The 17105-nt window shown below is 56.3% G+C and overlaps 1 protein-coding gene across 1 annotated transcript in view; it reads right to left on the reverse strand.

Annotated features, from left to right (window-relative positions):
• Xylt1 (xylosyltransferase 1) overlaps positions 1-17105 on the reverse strand; it is a 61780-nt gene that overhangs the window by 29448 nt on the left and 15227 nt on the right. Inside the window, exon 4 of the mRNA XM_078024735.1 lies at positions 9040-9120. Within this exon, the coding sequence (XP_077880861.1) occupies positions 9040-9120 (81 nt within the window). The remainder of the gene's footprint in view (positions 1-9039; positions 9121-17105) is intronic.

Here is a 17105-nt window from a genome sequence, read left to right on the forward strand (position 1 = left end):
TGGCTACCTTGGGGTAAATAGAACGACAGGGGGCATCATGGCAGGGCAGACACCAGGCACAGGTGGTGGGTCCTGATCCTGCTCTCACGTAAGATGACCCCATGAAGCCAGACAGTTCCCAGGATGAAGTGCCGATGGTTCTCCAAGGACCTTGCAAAGTGTGACCATTGCCACCCACCCAAGCAGCCAGGCGATGGTGACGTCTCTCCCACCCCTGCGTCTCGGACGCTCGTTCATGCTTAACGTTCTTATCCCATCACTTCTAACTTTCTAGAACAGCATCCAGGTCTGGGTTCATTGTCCATGTCTACTTACTAGACATGAGCCCTCAGACGGCAGAGATTTTGAATCTGTGTTTGTTCAGGGCTGTGTCCCTAACACCTAGAACAGTGAGGAGCGTCTTTGAGATGCTCAAGTAATACTTATTGATGAGTGAATAAAGGGAAGGGGAACAGCCACAGCAGCTGGACCACCAACAGACACGAGTTAGCCAGGTATCAGAGCCTCCTAACGCGCTCAGCAAACAAAAGAACTGAATCTCAGAGAGGTTAAGTAATTTCCCCCGAGTGGCACAGCAGCCAGTCTTGGACCTGAATCCAGGTGTGGCTGAATCCAGCGCAGACTCCGAAGGACCCTGCCATCCTTCCCTGTCCCCATTCGCCAGGGTCCCTCCAGTAGAATAGACATAAAGAATCTGGGGACGTCTGCCTCCCAAAGACGGTGCTCCGAGGTGAGAGAGAAGCTAGAGACAGGTTTCCTTGTGGGTTTTGGAAGAGGCTTTTCCGATGGCCTTGTGAGACCTGTCTTCAGAACGGGCAGCGAGTAAGGGGGACAGCTTGGAACCCTTCGCACTCGGCTTTACATCCTGGGCTCTCGTGGCGTCCCGTGAAGGGGACATTGGAGCCCCAGCCCGGTCCCTTCCCCTGTCCCTCGTGCTGCCTGGCCGCCGAGAGCTGAGCAGCTCTGCCCCAGCACGACCCCTACCTCCCCCGGAGCCAGCTGACCGTGGACCAGAACCTCTGAGCCCAGGAGCCAAAGTAAATCTTCCCTCTCTTTAAGCTGATTTTCCCAGGTCGTGTCACAGCGACGGAACCAACGCGGCCACCAACCAATGCGACTAATTCCACAAACGAAAACCAAACCAAACCCGAGCCCTAGGGAGAGCGGATGAGAGGCACAAAGTCACACCGCCTTGGGGAAAGTCCCCTGTTCTCCTGTTTTCCTGTCCGGCACCAGCACGGCCTACGCATTTTGGTGGAAAAAAATGAAGCCACAGAATGAAGCATGGAGACTCACGAGGTGGGAGATCAGCCGGTGACATGAACAGGGACACCTCGGTAACCAGGGACTCCCGGGCTGCTGACCTCGGAGCCCTTAGCTGTGAGCTGCTTCAGGATCTCATGCAGAGAGGGGTGACTGCAGAGGGCCCACCCCAAGGTCAGGGGCGAAGGTCGTAATGAGACTGTGGGGCGGGGACGGTGGAGTGGGGCCTGGCGGGTCGCCCAGCGCAGGTGAGCGCTCCGTGGACCCCCGGCCCGCATGTGCTCCTGCGCCAGGTGGGAGTCTTACCCTCTGCCTCTCTTCTGGGGTTTGGTGGACAGGTGGGCGGGGCACCCCCGGGCTAAGGAGAAGCTGTGTCCAGGAAAGCAAAGGGACTTCAGCACCAAGGACAGCGACCAAGGCCCGGGACCCCATTTCCCCCAACTGTTTTAGCAACACCCACCTTTGGGCAGGGGGGAAGGTGACAAGGGTCATGGCCTACAAGGACCAGCTCACTGGGTTCTGAGCTTGGCAGCTCCAAGGGGCCTGCCCAGGCTCAGGGTGGCTGTGCCCTCCTGACCAGGGTGGAGTCACCTGTCACCTCTGCTCTGCAGCAGCTGGAAGAGCCCAGGGGCTTGGGACAGCCACGCTGTCCGCAGCTCCAGAGAGCATCTTGGATGTCCCAGGCCCTGGTTTGTGTGCTGAGAATGTGGTTGGGGATCAGGTGGGGATCATCCTGTCCTTCTCTCCCTTCTAGAGGGAGAGAAAATGTACATACTAACAGTTATCGTTTCTTGAACGCAGACTACATCCCACTCACTCAATGTATATCCTCTTATTCAGTCTTCACTTCAGCCCACGAGGATTCATTTTATGAATGAAAGAACAGAGACAGAGAGGTTAAGTGATCTTCCCAAGATCACACAGCCAGAAGGAAATAGACAAGTGGGGACCATCAATGTACCGCTTGGGTTTACGGGAAGCAGAAGAGAAACCAACCTGCTCTCCCTCCTGGGACAAGGCATGAACTACCTGCCCATCAGTCCTGGTGCTGAGGCTAGGCTGGGAGAGGGTCCGTCCCCCCGAGGGAAGCTGGACTCGCCTCCTGACAGCACGTCTGCCTGCAGGGGCCCTGGCCAGGCTGCCACAGACTGTCCAGCGCTGCTTAAACACTGGTGTTTACACATGGAGGGAGATTTGGGCTTGAGGATTAGTTCCGTGTCAGAGAAGGGAGCTGTTGCTGCGGCCAGGGTGACCCTGGTGCCCGCTGGGGCAGTGCTGGCTCCAGGGGCAGAGTCCAGGCTGGACAAGAGGGAAACATTTCCTTCTGCCCCCAGGGCTGGGGTCTCTCGTCACCTCCTCCCTGTCTAGCCTCCTCACACGGAGGATGCCAGTTGCTTCTCTAAGGCTTAGAGTCACTTGTCCATCATCCTTGTGATTCTTCTCATCTCTTCTGCACCACCATCACCATCATCAACAACATCACCATCATCACCATCACCATCATCAACACCATCACCACCATCACCACCATCAGCATCACCACCGTCACCACTATCATCATCACCACCGTCACCACCATCACCATCATCACCACTATCATCATCACCACCATCATCATCACCATCACCATCATCACCACCATCATCACCAACATCATCACCATCACCATCACCATCATCACAATCACCATCATCACCACCATCATCACCATCATCATCACCATCACCAACATCATCAGCATCATCACCATTAACATCATCACCACCATCATCACCAACATCATCACCACCATCATCAACATCATTACCACCATCATCACCACCATCACCATCACCATCATCAACATCATCACCATCACCATCATCACCATCACCATCACCATCATCATCATCACCATCACCATCACCATCATCAACATCATCACCATCACCATCATCATCACCATCATCACCATCACCATCTCATCACCAACATCATCACCATCACCATCATCAACACCATCATCATCATCACCATCACCATCACTATCATCACCACCACCACCATCACCACCATCACCATCACCATCATTACCACCACCACCACCATCATCACCATCACCATCATCAACACCATCACCATCACCACCATCATCACCACCACCAACACCACCATCATCATCAGCATCATCACCATCATCATCAGCATCACCATCATCAACACCATCACTATCACCATCACCACCATCATCACCATCATCAACACCATCACTATCACCATCACCACCATCATCACCATCATCAACACCATCACTATCACCATCACCACCATCATCACCATCATCAACACCATCACTATCACCATCACCACCATCATCACCATCATCAACACCATCACTATCACCATCACCATCATCATCACTACCATCAACATCATCATTATCACCGTCATCTCCACTATCAACATCACCATCACCACCAACATCATCACCATCACCAGCATCATCACCATCATTGCCATTACCACCACCAACATCATCACCACCATCAACATCATCACCACCATCAACATCATCTCCACCACAAATATCACCCTCACCACCATCATCACCCTCACCACCAACAACATCATCACCACCATCAGCTTCCCACGCACACTAACTGTTCCCGGTTAATTCCTTTGGTGACTTCACAGGGTCGGCACTATTAGCATCATTCCCATGGGGAATTTTTTCAGATGAGGAAACTGACTCACAGTTGTGACGTGACTTACCCAAGTCACACACCAGTGAGTGTGCAGGGCTGGCACCCAGATCCCGACACTGACCTACGCAGTGTCTGTGGGAACGCCGTCCCGTGTCCTCTAAGCAACGTTCAGTGGCTGTTTCTTAGCCTTGGCCGTCATCTAGCACAGTATTCCTAGATCAATATCTAGTTTCCACAGTCCACCCACTGATAAATGACCCCAAGGAATCCCAGATGTCACCGGCACGCCCTGAACACAGTTTGGGAAATGCCGATTCTAGGAAAAGGAGAAACACCTGTCTCCACCCAAATAAGGAAAGGCTCTGCTTCTGGTTGGTGGACTCCTGCCCTGTCCTGGTCCCCACACCGCGACCTTCAGACCGCGGAGCCCCTGGGGCGTCGCCGACCATGGGGTGACAAGAGAACCCGGGCCCTCAGGTGGAGCTGAGCCAGGTCCCCGCCTGCCACTCACCAGCCACAGGACCTGAGCAGGTAGAGCTGTGGTCCCCACAGCCCTGTCCTTTCCAAAACGGAGCCACAGCTGCCCGCGGAGGCTGGAGGGAGGGAGGGCACTCACGAGCGCCCAGCTCGGTGGCCTCGGGGGGCCAACCCCAGTCGGGGTTGCTGTCTGGGTCCCACGCAGCCCCGCCACCCAGCCGTGTTCCAGGGATGAACGCAGGCCCTGACGCAGGTGGAGAGATTCCCCGGAGCCCGGCAGGACGTGTCCCCGGGGAGGCCGTGTTGTGCCCAGCGCGTGAATCTTCCCTTTCCAACCCCCGGGAGGGGACCTTCCCACTGGCTCAGACGTGGTGCCTGCAGAGCCTGGGAGAGCTTCCCCGGTGGCCCCCAGCAGAGGCCGGGCCTCCACTCTCAGACCCCGAGTGTACTTGAGGCCCCTCCTCTGCCCGGCCGCCCGGGAGGCAGGGCTGGGCCTCCTCATCCCTGTGTCTGGTCACTTTATTTCTTTGGAGGGAAGCAGAGAGAAGCCGTGCGCACGACTCTCCCCTTCACCTAATTACAGGAACCGTCAGGACCAATTTGGCAGCTACTAAAACACAGTGGCCTCTCGCCGGCTCCTCGCGGCGGGGGCTGCAGTCCAAATTGGCTGCTGAAGGCGGGGGAAGAGGACAGAAGGTCAAGGCTGCCATGAGGCGCTGGGCGCAAAGGAAAGCAGAGGCACCCCGTGGCCTCCGCCGCATCTCCCTGCCTGCCTCCGTGCCCCTCCGTCTTTCTGTCTTTCTGGCCGCATCCTTTCCTCCACCAGGACTGTTCCAGAAGCACAGACTCTTAGAACAGGGAGGGGCTTTGCAGACCACCCCCTCCAACTCCCTTGTTTATTAGAGAGAGAAAATAAAGCTCAGAGAAGCACAGCGGCTGCCTTAAAACCACACAGCACGTGGAGGAAGGCAGGGCTGGGGCTCAAAGAGGCTTCACTAATGGGAAGGATGAGTTTGGCTTCTGTGAACACCCTGGGCCCGGGTCCTGACTCAGCTGAGTGAACTCAGTTAAATCACTTCGTCTCTCTGAGTCTCCGTTTCCTTATCTGTGAAATAAGGTGACTCATTTAGCTGCCAGTAGTCACTACCTGGAGCCAGAAAATTAGACAAACACAGAAGAAAACAAAACCAATAGAGAGTCTGGGGTGGAGGGTGTTGTCTCAACGGCTTGATTCAGCCATACCTGAAGTCAGACCAGTGTTTTAGTTACCTGGTTTAATAACCTCCTTTACCCAAAAGCAAGTGTGAACTGGGTTTTTGTCATTTTCCACCAAATAGTTCTTCCTAACACACACCAGTAAGGCCCAGCCCTGCACCCTTGGGAGAGGCCATGGAACTCGGGCTGGGGCAGCCTTGTTCATGCAGAAAGTGAGGGCCTGGCCGAGAGGAGAAAGGCAGAGGACGGCTCTGGGTGCACTTCACTATTGAGTTACTACTCACCTCCTCATTCAGGTGAGGCAGGGACCCCAGCAGGCCTCAGGGGCACGAGGGGACTTGTGAGCTACTCTGTCCCGAGGGCTCTGGGCACCTGGGGTTTGGAGGCAGCTACCAGCCACATCTCACTCTGCCCCCCGCCATCTGGGTACCCAACTGTCAACTGCTGACATGCAGCTGTCACCCAGGACGACCCACCCCTCAGGCACAATTCTGGTGTATAACCCTCCTTTCTGCCTCCCAGCAACATTTTAGCTCTATACTTATCACGACAATGACATTGCCACCACCATCACCATCACCACCATCATCATCATCACCACTACTACCATCACCACCATCACCACCACCAACAACATCACCACCATCACCACCATCATCACCATCATCACCACCATCACCATCACCACCATCATCATCATCACCACTACTACCATCACCACCATCACCACCACCACCATCACTACCACCACCATCATCAACATCACCACCATCATCATCATCACCACTACTACCATCACCACCAACAACATCACCACCACCACCACCATCATCATCATCACCATCACCACCAACAACATCACCACCACCATCACCACCATAACCACCATCATCATCATCATCACCATCATCACCACCATCACATTACCACCAACAACACCATCACCATTACCACCACCATCATCACCATCACCATTACCACCACCAACCCCATCACCATCATCATCACCACCACCAACCCCATCACCATCATCATCACCACTATCACCACCACCATCACATCACCACCACCACCACCATCATCACATCACCATCACCACCATCACTATCACCATCACCACCACCACCATCACTATCACCATCACCACCACCACCATCACATCACCACCACCACCATCACATCACCATCACCACCATCACATCACCATCACCACCACCACCATCATCATCACCATCACCACCATCACTATCACCATCACCACCACCACCATCACATCACCATCACCATCATCACCATCACCCTCACCACCACCACCATCACTATCACCATCACCACCACCACCATCACATCACCACCACCACCATCACATCACCATCACCACCATCACATCACCATCACCACCACCACCATCATCATCACCATCACCACCATCACTATCACCATCACCACCACCACCATCACATCACCATCACCATCATCACCATCACCCTCACCGTCATCATCACCATCACTATCACATCACCACCATCACCATCATCATCACCATCATCACCACCATCACCACCATCATCTTCATTGGTATTTACTGTGCCAAATGCTTAACAGGCCACATCTCACTTAGTCTCCCCATAGGTGTAGGCCTATGGATATTCTGTGTCCAGGTAAGGGAACAGGTTCAGACAGGTTAAGTCGCTTATCCAGTGCAACCCAGCGAGGACATACTAGATAAGACTCCCAGCTGAGAAAGGGGAACCTCAAAGCCTGTGATTTTAACCCAGTTCCTAGCAGAGACTCTGGCAGACAGTTCTCACAGGGAATGAATACCAACTGGGCCACCGCAACAGTATTAGGGGGGATGTAATTTAGACATGAACTGGTCAACTTAGAATGGGCTCCTGCCCACGAGGCTACTTCGTTGGCCCAGACTGCGAACTCCAAGCTGCACGGACAGGAGGAAGGGTTTTTGTTCTGTACCTAAGGGAGGGGACACCAGTTCTGGGGCTACTTCTATAACCGCCCTCCTCTGTGGAACGGTCCCTCGCTCTACCTTTGGGGCCAGAAAGACCTGGGTTCACATTCTATCCTTCAACCAGCTGGTGACCTTAGGGACGATCATGTCAGCTCCCAGAGCCCCCCCTTCATTTCCTGAAAGTGAGGGCAAGAATTCTTACCGTTGCATTGAATGAAATTAGGAATGAATGGGTGAAGGGGCCCAGAGGGAGGGACCCCAGTAGGCACACCGGTCACAGTGGCTGTCATTCTGTGCCCAGCCTCTCCACCCCCAGGGGCCTGAGCAGCTAGGGACCTGTAAGCTAGAGGCCGACGGAGCACCTTTGAGTCTGGGGGCTCCTTTTAGTAATGGAGGCAGGGATGAGCAGCCAGGGAGAAGGGGCACACGGTCGGCCAAATGCAATCAGAGTTAACGTTTAGGACAAGGAGACAGGAGTTTGGAACAATGTCCTGAAGCTGTGGGGCATGGAGGTCACTGCTCACTTTCGTCCCACCCTTGGGATAACCAGGTAAACTGAGTCACGGGACCAGCCAAAGGCTACCGCACTAGCAGGAGCAGAGAGATCTGAAGCAGAGATGGCGGCCTCGCAGGGCCAGGCTGGGCAGGGAGACAGGTGGGGACCGTGGTGGTTTGGTGAGGATGGGCCTTGTCTAGATCTCAGTAATACCTACCCGAGAAAATTCAGGCACAGTGTTAGGGACCTTCGGGGTGGTCAAGACTAGTTGGAAATCTGGATTTTCATGGGAAATTTTGCTGTCTTTCTTTTTTTTCTCTTTTTGTTATTATTTTTTAAATTTTGAAACAGGGTCTTGCTGAGTTTCTTAGACCCTCCCTAAATGACCGTGGCTGGCCTCAAACCCGTGATCCTCCTGCCTCGGCCTCCCCTGTCTCTGGGATGACAGGCGTGTATCCCCTGCCCGGCTATATGGCGGTCTCTCAATAGAGCTGTTAATTTTCGACTGAAACACCTGAATTAAAACAAAGCCAAAGGATACACCAAAAGGGTCAAACAGCCAATTAACAGGCTACCAGGACCCTGACTTGCCAGGTGTGCGGAGTTCCACCGCAGAACTCAGATTTCTCCTACAGGGGGCGCTCAAGACTAAGTCAGCTCTGGCTCATCTGCCCTACTCAAAGGGTTGCCATCGCAGACCACGAGGCAGGAAAAGGCTCAGGGGAGAAAAGGGTTGTGACAGGAGGCACATTTCCATTTCTCTCTGTCCCTCGGCTGACAGGAGGGGCCACTTCCCATCTTGCCCGAAGATGAGCATGGCCTCCCCCTCCCCCAGCCTCAACTTATCTCAACATCAGGACCAGCCTCGGAGGAAGCCCCCAAATTATCAGGTTTCCCATTTCTGCTTTGCACAGGGGGAGGGGACCAGGTGCTACCTTGCATTGTCCCGGCCATGTGACTTCAGGAAGTTCATATCTCGGTATCGGGAGAGAAATGCCACCAACTGGTCATTCGTCCTGTGGAAATAAACAGAGAGGAAAGTCAGGGACCCCGGGGAGCGGGGGGGGGGGGGCGTGGAGACTTTGGGTCTTGGCTCCCTTCTGGGTCTCAGAATCCACAGTCTCGCTGTGTGTCACCCAGCTCCTCCTGCCTTCCCCGATCACCAGCCTGGTGAGATGCTCTCTTAACAACCCCACTCCTGCATTGAAATGCCTGTCTGGGCAGTTCTGTCCCACGCACTCCACTGTCCTGGGAACCCCAGTCGTTGCATGTGACATGTTTTAGAATCTCCAGGGCTCAGCCCTGGGCTTGGCAACCCTCAGTGTGCAGCCTGATGCCAAACACAGGGCGGCCTCAGGACCTTTGCATTCGCTGTCCCTGAGAAATTTGGCCGTGTTATCTTCCCAGGGCTGCCTGCTCTTTTCAACCAGGTTTTTCAAATGTCACCTCTTCAGGGAGGCCTCTTCTGGTCACTTGACCTCAAGTAGCACACCCCCCCCCTCACATTCTGTCACCATCTGGATCCTCTGAGCTTGCCAACCATACCAGGTGAGCAGCCCAAGGATAGCCCCTGGTCATTGTTTATCGCTGGCACACAGTAGGAGCTACTTCAGTGTTTGTTGAATGAATGAAGGACCGAATGGACACGAGTTGCGTTTGGACTGACACCTGGTGACGGTCATGGAGACCGAGTCACCACGGGGCTACGGGGAGGAGGGAGCTTTCAAACCCTCCGCTGTGCAGTACAAACGGAGGCCTTCCTTCCCGGCATTGTTATCCCAAATTTATCGCCATCAATCTCGGCACCAGCAGTGTAGTCACAGCTAATCAGCTTGTGCATACAGCTGTGACAGTATTTTAAAAGGCAGTCACACAGGTCTCCATCTGCCAGAGACGCAGTCGCCTCTTCCGCTGAATAAACCCAAACAGGTAAAGGCGCTGATGTGACAGCCCCTTCATCAGCGGGCTCCGGGCTCTGAGTTTTACTTAGAAGGAAGGGGTTAACCATTGTCTCAGACCCGGGGAGAGGCGGTGTAGGCGGTGACAAGGAACAAGGAACGGAGGCTAGACTTTGCAGAAGCTTGACAGCGCTTTAGAAAGTGATGCCCAGGCTCCAGAAACAGAAGGATCTGGAAAGAGAGCCCAGCCGTGGGGCTCAGCCCGCTGTGCGCAGCTCCTGAACCTCTCTGGGTGGCGGCTGATTTCAACATGCACATAGTAGGCCCTTCCCGCATACACACGGAGTGAATAACCGGGTGCCTCGGGAGGGCACACAGTAGGCGCACTCTACGTGCACACCGTGCACCCTGCCCTGCTCCGTGCGCGCGGCCCCCTCCTGCCCCTCCCCGTGACTCCGCAGTCTCGCCACTCGGAGCCTCTGCGCTCTCATTGGACGCCGCGTGTTGACCCACTCCTGATTCCGGCAGGGGTGGGTGGCGCGGAGCCGTTAGGCGCTGTCGCAGTGAAAATGAGCCTGCCGCCCGGTGTCCCAGCCCGTGACTGAAATAAACACCCACGGCCGGCCACCCTTCTCGGGCGCCAGGAGAACCCCGCGGGTCTGCGCACAGGTGACTCGGTCCCAGGGGCGCAGAGCGGAGCTGGGCTGTGCGGTGGCGACGCGCAGGGGCACCCGGGACGCGCAGGGGCACCCCACGGGGACGCGCAGGAGCACCCCAGGTGCCGCACAGCGAGCGCTGCACCCCCGGCCCGTGCCCACCAGGGGGGAGCCCCGCGGTGCCTGCACCTGGGTACCTGTCGCTGGCCCAAGGACAGGTCTTGAAGGAGCGCCCGGGAGAAGGGCACTAAATCAACCCATGTTGCAAAAACAACACCCAACAACGTCTCTTTCCCAGCCACAGAGAGGCCCGTCTCGTCCCAGCCTCTATTTACCAACCCCCTCGCCGCTCTCTGCGACAGTTCATTATTGTCGTCCTGATGAATGCGGGACAAGTTAACCTCTGAATGGGTCCCCGGCGGCCGGAATAATGAACAGGGCCCCTCGGTGGGAGGACTGAGGGGCCGGCAGGGCTCCGGGGCCCCCTCTCGCGAAGCCTCCCTGCCTCCAGGGGTCAGGCGCGCCGCAGCAGCTCCATTTGGCAACCCCGGAAAGCGCCTTTCAGGCCTGAGCTGGGGCTATTTTCGCATTTACCGCTTCACCGAGCCCCCATCTGACGGGGATGAATAGGCATTTAGCGAATTTACTTAGCGATGCTTCCACATGAAATCGTCTCAAAAGATGACATCTTGGGGGGAGGGGAGGGGGACGGGAGGGGCCGCGGGCTCCAGGCCTGGAGTCGGGCATAAAGCCCCCTTTCAAAGCCCAGCACCGAGGGCCCGGCCCAGGACCTTGCTGGATTGGCTGGCCTGGTGGGGCTGGGGACCCCTGCGACCCGCTCCCCCTGGGTGTCAAGAGCCTGCTCTGAATGCCCAGGCGCCTCCCAGCCCTTCCCCAAAAGGACACGGAATTGGGCTGGGGACCAAGTTCCCCTGCGCTGCTTTGCAACGCCTGTCGATAATTGCCTGCATAATATTGAGTTCTCTCTGGATAATTAGCAGCTCCCGATCTGTTGACATTTTACCCGGTTCCAGTCCCTTGCCCTCCCCTCCACTCCCACTTCTCGCTCCTCCTGGTGCCAAAGAGGCTCCCAGGGCTCATCCCTGGGACCCATCTCTTGATGAGTTTCCTTCTAACATTGGCAGATCGGATGGGAAATCGTGGTATTTCACGCCAGTTCCTCTGTCCCCGAGCGTCATGGGGACCCATCCCTGCCACCTTGAGAGCCGTGGGGAAATCTTTGCTGAAATAAGTAATAAATAAATAAATAAATAAATGCTAAAAGAATCCGACCGGGAAGCACCCGGGAATCTCAGCTGAATTGAGTGACCGTTCGAGTCATCAAATCAGCCACTTGTCGAATGTCCACTGTGTCCTAGGCCTGGCGACACGCTCTTGCTCTGTCTGATTGCACCTGAGATACAGTGTGCACTCCATGCTCATTTGACAGACTGGGTGGCTGAGACTCAGAGAAGCCCTCGGTGGGGGAAAGTGCAGACCGGGATTGGAACCTCGCACTCAGTGCCACAGCGGGTGCCCTTTGCCGTGGGACACCTTCTGCAAGTGACAGAGAAGGGATGAGTGAGCGGATGCCTCCCGGGTCACAGCCGGGTCTGTGACTTTAATGTCTCAGGCCCCACCCCAGACCCATGAGCTCCACTCTGCTTCTCAGTGAGATTCCGGGGGGCTGTGGGCGCCCTTCCCAGTACAAGAAGCACTGCTCCCTATCAAGTTCGTCTTCTTCTGCTCCCCACAGTCTCTTCTGGAAAGCAGGCCGTAGCACCTGGCGGAGAGGAAGCCCTGGGTCAACGTTAGCTGTGACTTCATGTCAGAGGCTCAGGACATCGTGAACCAGGGAAAGCCGTGCAAAGGCCCAACTTGACTTGAACGTGCAGGGTTTTCTGGGCGTAAGACCCAGGGGGCGTTCTGTAGAGCACAGAGTGGGAAGAGCCCCAGGGAAGGGGCCTTGCCCTCCGTCTCCTGGCTGGTGTCCCAGTGAGAAGCTGGCTCCCAGTGGCCATGACACCATCAGCCAGCAGCTTGGGTAAAATAACATGTAACATAAAAATTCCACCCTCACCATCTCTAGGCCCGGGTTCAGTGGTATCTGGAACGGGCTTGCTGTGTGTGCCACCCACGCCCAGAGCTCTTTTTGTTTTGGCACACAGAGGCTGACCACCCGTTGCTTTACTCTGCAGGATTTGTCTTTTTGTGCATGGCTTGTCTTGCCTAGGAGAATGTCCTCAAATTCCATCCATGTGGTAGCATGTGTGCTTTCCTTTTCAGGGCTGACTAGTATTCCAATCTGATATACCACACATATGGGATTCCCCCCCACCCCCTGCCCCAAGTATACATGAAAAGCAGTTAACGATTGCTAGTCTGTATTTTTTTCTAAATCCTCCAGGTCATCAAGGGCCTCCACAGAGGGCTCCACTGTCCTGATTCTCCCAGGCTGCCACAGAATTTTAAAATTGGATGGTCCCCAGTAAGTCAAGACGAATTGTGGCCCCCTGGTATGGATCCGTGGAGGGATGTCATCACAGGAAAAGTGGCATGCCCCAGAGGAGTAGGAAGCTTTTTCTATGAAGAATCCACCTGTACAGAAAGGCTGGTGGGGAGGCTAATCGTCAGTCTTTCCTAAGCTTTGAAAGTTATCAGGAAAGCTTGGATACGGCCAGATTAAGAACTAAACACCAGCGACAGCAACATCCACAAGAGCGTCTGACTATGCTACTGTGTGGGGCCGGACAGAATTCCAAGCACTTGGAATCTATCCATCCACTTAACCTTATGATAGCCTATGAAGTCCATGCTTCTATGTTTATGTCATTTTAAAATGACATCAACAGAAATGTGCATTCGTGATGAGATAATGATGTGTCTTGCCATCCTGAATAATCAACACACAGACGTCACCCTTTTCACGGCTGCACAGAATCCTGTGGAGTAGGCACAGTCGATCCCCCAGCGATGGACACCTAGGTTGTCTCCATTTCTTTCCTCTTACAGACAACAAACACCTCAAGGCGCGGGCTTGCAGATCTGTGCTTCCGTGGATGGGTGTGCTAGATTTCTGCACGATTACGTTCCTAGGTGTGGAACTGCTCACTCCAAGCCTCACTTTGCTTTCGGAAAGACACATTTCGGTGGAATGAGGCGTCCTCAGGGGTGGAGGCAGGGTGGGGGTGGGGCACACGATCTTCTCTTGGGCGGTGGGGGGTGGTGGGGCGGTGGCGGCTGCAGCTGGCGTCCACCTGCCTGGTACCTGCACCAGGAGTTTCCCTCGTACAGGACCTGGCACATGGCAGGTGATCAACTAACCCTGTCATTCTTAACAAACAGGTGGCGCCTCTGTCCAGGGCTCGCGCCTCCTCCTGGGCTCGCGCCTCCTCCTGGGCTCCGCCTCCTCCTGGGCTCCGCCTCCTCCCGGGCTCCGCCTCCTCCCGGGCTCCGCCTCCTCCCGGGCTCCGCCTCCTCCCGGGCTCCGCCTCCTCCCGGGCTCCGCCTCCTCCCGGGCTCCGCCTCCTCCCGGGCTCCGCCTCCTCCTGGGCTCCGCCTCCTCCTGGGCCCCCCTCCCATCCCAGCCGCCACCTCTCGTCCCCACACCTACTCCAGGCTGCGGACCCCTCGGTCCTCTGGGGGGTTGTTCAGGGCAGGGGTGACAGAGACCCCCGCGGCTCTCCCTGGGGTGTTCCCCGGCTGGTTTATTCACAGGCCTCGCCGCCCTCTTCCTGCCAACCGGGAAAATAAGGAACGGAGCTGGGGATTCCAGAGGGCAGGGAAGCGGGGCCAAGTTCACGGCTCTCTGCAGGAGGCGAGAGCCAAAGGACTGGAAATGAGGTCACTCAGGTTCAGACGGGGCGGAGTCTCGCGGAGTCTCTGCCAAGACGCAGGGGAAATGTCCAGAGGGGGCTGGACACCACTCTCCTCCCCGACCCTGTGGGCACCGTTATGGCCACCGTGGGCCCCCTGGGGAAAGTGAGTGGACAGAAGTGCTCTGTCCTCTCCCGGGGCTCCAGCGAGCAGCCGCAGGATCTTTCTAAACACGAGCCTGGTGGTGTCCCCTTGCCCTTCCTGTCCTTCGGTGGCTGCCCGTCACCAGCAGGACCATGCTACCTCCTCCGCGAGGCCCAGGGGTGGCGTCCAGTCTGGCCCCGCCAACTCCGTCTTCGGGACTCCCCGGAGCCTTCTGAGCTTCTGCGCCCTTTGCTCTCTGGGGGAGGGGACGTCCCTGTCCTCAAGGAGCACCTGGCAGGCTGGGGCAGGTGACAGATGGGTAGGTCCTGGTGACCTGGGGTGAGACCCGGGAGCTCAAGGGAGGCGAATGCAAAGCCTTTCCATGTGGGGACGTGGTGGGGGACAGTCCCTCCCTCCACACAGGCAGGCAGCCCATAGCAAAGCCGCCTGGGTGACAAAATCCAGCCGTTGTAACCGGATTCACCCTTTCGTTACTGATGAGAGGGACACAGCACAGAAACAAGCTCCCGGCCTGGAGGGGCTGGCAGGTGGCTTCTCAGAGCCTCAACACGGTGGTAGGCCACCTGGAGGTCACCGCGCCTCACTGTCAACACACAGGGGCCCTTCTCAGGACCCCTCACCCGGCGGAGGGGAAAGGACAGGAACCAGCCCTCGGGGGCCACAGGGGGTCCTCCAGCACCGCCGGGGGCTGCCCTCCAGCCCGCTGTGCGCGTGCGCGTGGGAACTCGATGCGATCACCTTTTAATTCTCTGAAGTTGGATTGTCCCCAGCTGCCACCGGGCATCTCGAGCGAGCGGGACATCTGGGTAGCCAAATTCCACAGTCCCGGATGACAACCGGTGACGGCCTCTGATTGGGTCTGGTTCCCCTTGGCAGGACACCAAGGGATGGAACCTGGACGGGGAGCCGGGTTCGGCTGGGACAAAGCTTCTCGGAGACAGACTTGTAGAAACTTCCTTGGGATCTCTGTCCCTTTCTTGCTGGGTGTTTTGAACGCTGCCTTGGGCTCACGGAGACTCGGTTTTCCCATCTGCCAAGTGGGAGCGAGATGGTGTCCGAGCTGCCCGGATGCCCCTCGCGGGGCGGAGGCCACCGCAGGCGCTGGGGAAAGACTGGAAGGACGCGTCTGTGTCCCTGTCTGGAAACGTCGGAGGCGGTGGTGGGCAGCCCCGGCCAGGCCTCTTCCGAGCCCACCTGTCTCCCCTGCTTGTGTTCAAGTCCCGCCAGGGTAAGCTACCCCAGGACAAGGACGTCGGTTGATTCATCTGTGTCCCCCCAATGTCCACCTCAGGCCCGGAACACGACAGGCTCCACCAGCCTTATGCCCATTTCCCTTTGGGTCCCCACGCCCAGCCCAGAGTGACCACAGCAATCGCTCAGCCCCGGTGAACGAGGTCCTCATTCCCGAGTGGAGTCCCCCGTTCCTAGCGTCCCTGAGCTGGGAACGCCCTTCGCACAGCTTTGCTCCATCAGCTCCTACAGCTGTCAGCTCAGAGTCCACTCAACTGGGAGGGACAGGTGTTAAATGACCACTCAACTACACCGAACTCTGTCGATAGGCTCCACTTCCTCTGTCTTGATGATGAAAAACAGATTTTTCTGCCCCATTACCCCCTCGGGAGTTTGTTCCAATAACGACCAGGATCTACACAGTGATCATTCATCCATTTCCATTTCACCACAAAGAGGTCCCCAGTGCGCCGACGTCCAGGCACTGGAAGTTGAAGAGGCTCAGAAGACGCAGACCTGAGGTCAGAGGGGCTGGTTCAGGCCCCAGGGCCCCTACCTCCTGGCTGTGTGGCCGGGGGGGCGGGTCATTTCAGTGACCTGATGCTCAGTGACGGCCTCATCTTTACAACGGGGGGTGGGGTGGGGTGGGGTGGGGGGGGTGGGAACGTCCCTCCATCTCAGAGCCGCTCACGGATTTCACGGAACAAGAGAGAATCAAGTGTTGCTTGCAAGAGAGACCTCCCAGCTCACACAGGAAGAGGTCCCGGCAATGGGGTCCCGAATGTCGGGTGGGAAGAGAACAGGCGTCTCCTGCAGGCTGGGCCGCCGGCCCCCAGAGTGCTGCAAGGTCAGCTGTTACCCTGTTACTTCTCCAGGGCCGGGGTCTGTGCTGTGCTGGGGGCTGCAGAGCAAGGGTCTTGACCCCCGAACTTCAGGGCCTGGTCCGTTGGGACTTCAGCCTGTGGGGGGGGAGGGGGCTAATCTGCCATATCCCTGGGGACAGGAAACCAGAAATGTTTTAAAAGAGAATTTGTCCTATGGATGAGGGGTTTTCCAACTGCATACGGGGGAGCCCCAAGTTCTCCTGGGCCTCAGGCAGCTTACGGAGCCACTTCACCAAGGACTTCATTGGAAATTTCATCCAAAGGGTTAGTGGCTTCAACACAAAGGCTCAAAAATTATTAAAGACAAGGGCCAATTGAGATCCACTTCTTTGTTTTGGAAGAGGCAGAAGGT

This window comes from Ictidomys tridecemlineatus, chromosome 10 (assembly GCF_052094955.1).
Source record: "Ictidomys tridecemlineatus isolate mIctTri1 chromosome 10, mIctTri1.hap1, whole genome shotgun sequence".
Taxonomy (NCBI): domain Eukaryota; kingdom Metazoa; phylum Chordata; class Mammalia; order Rodentia; family Sciuridae; genus Ictidomys; species Ictidomys tridecemlineatus.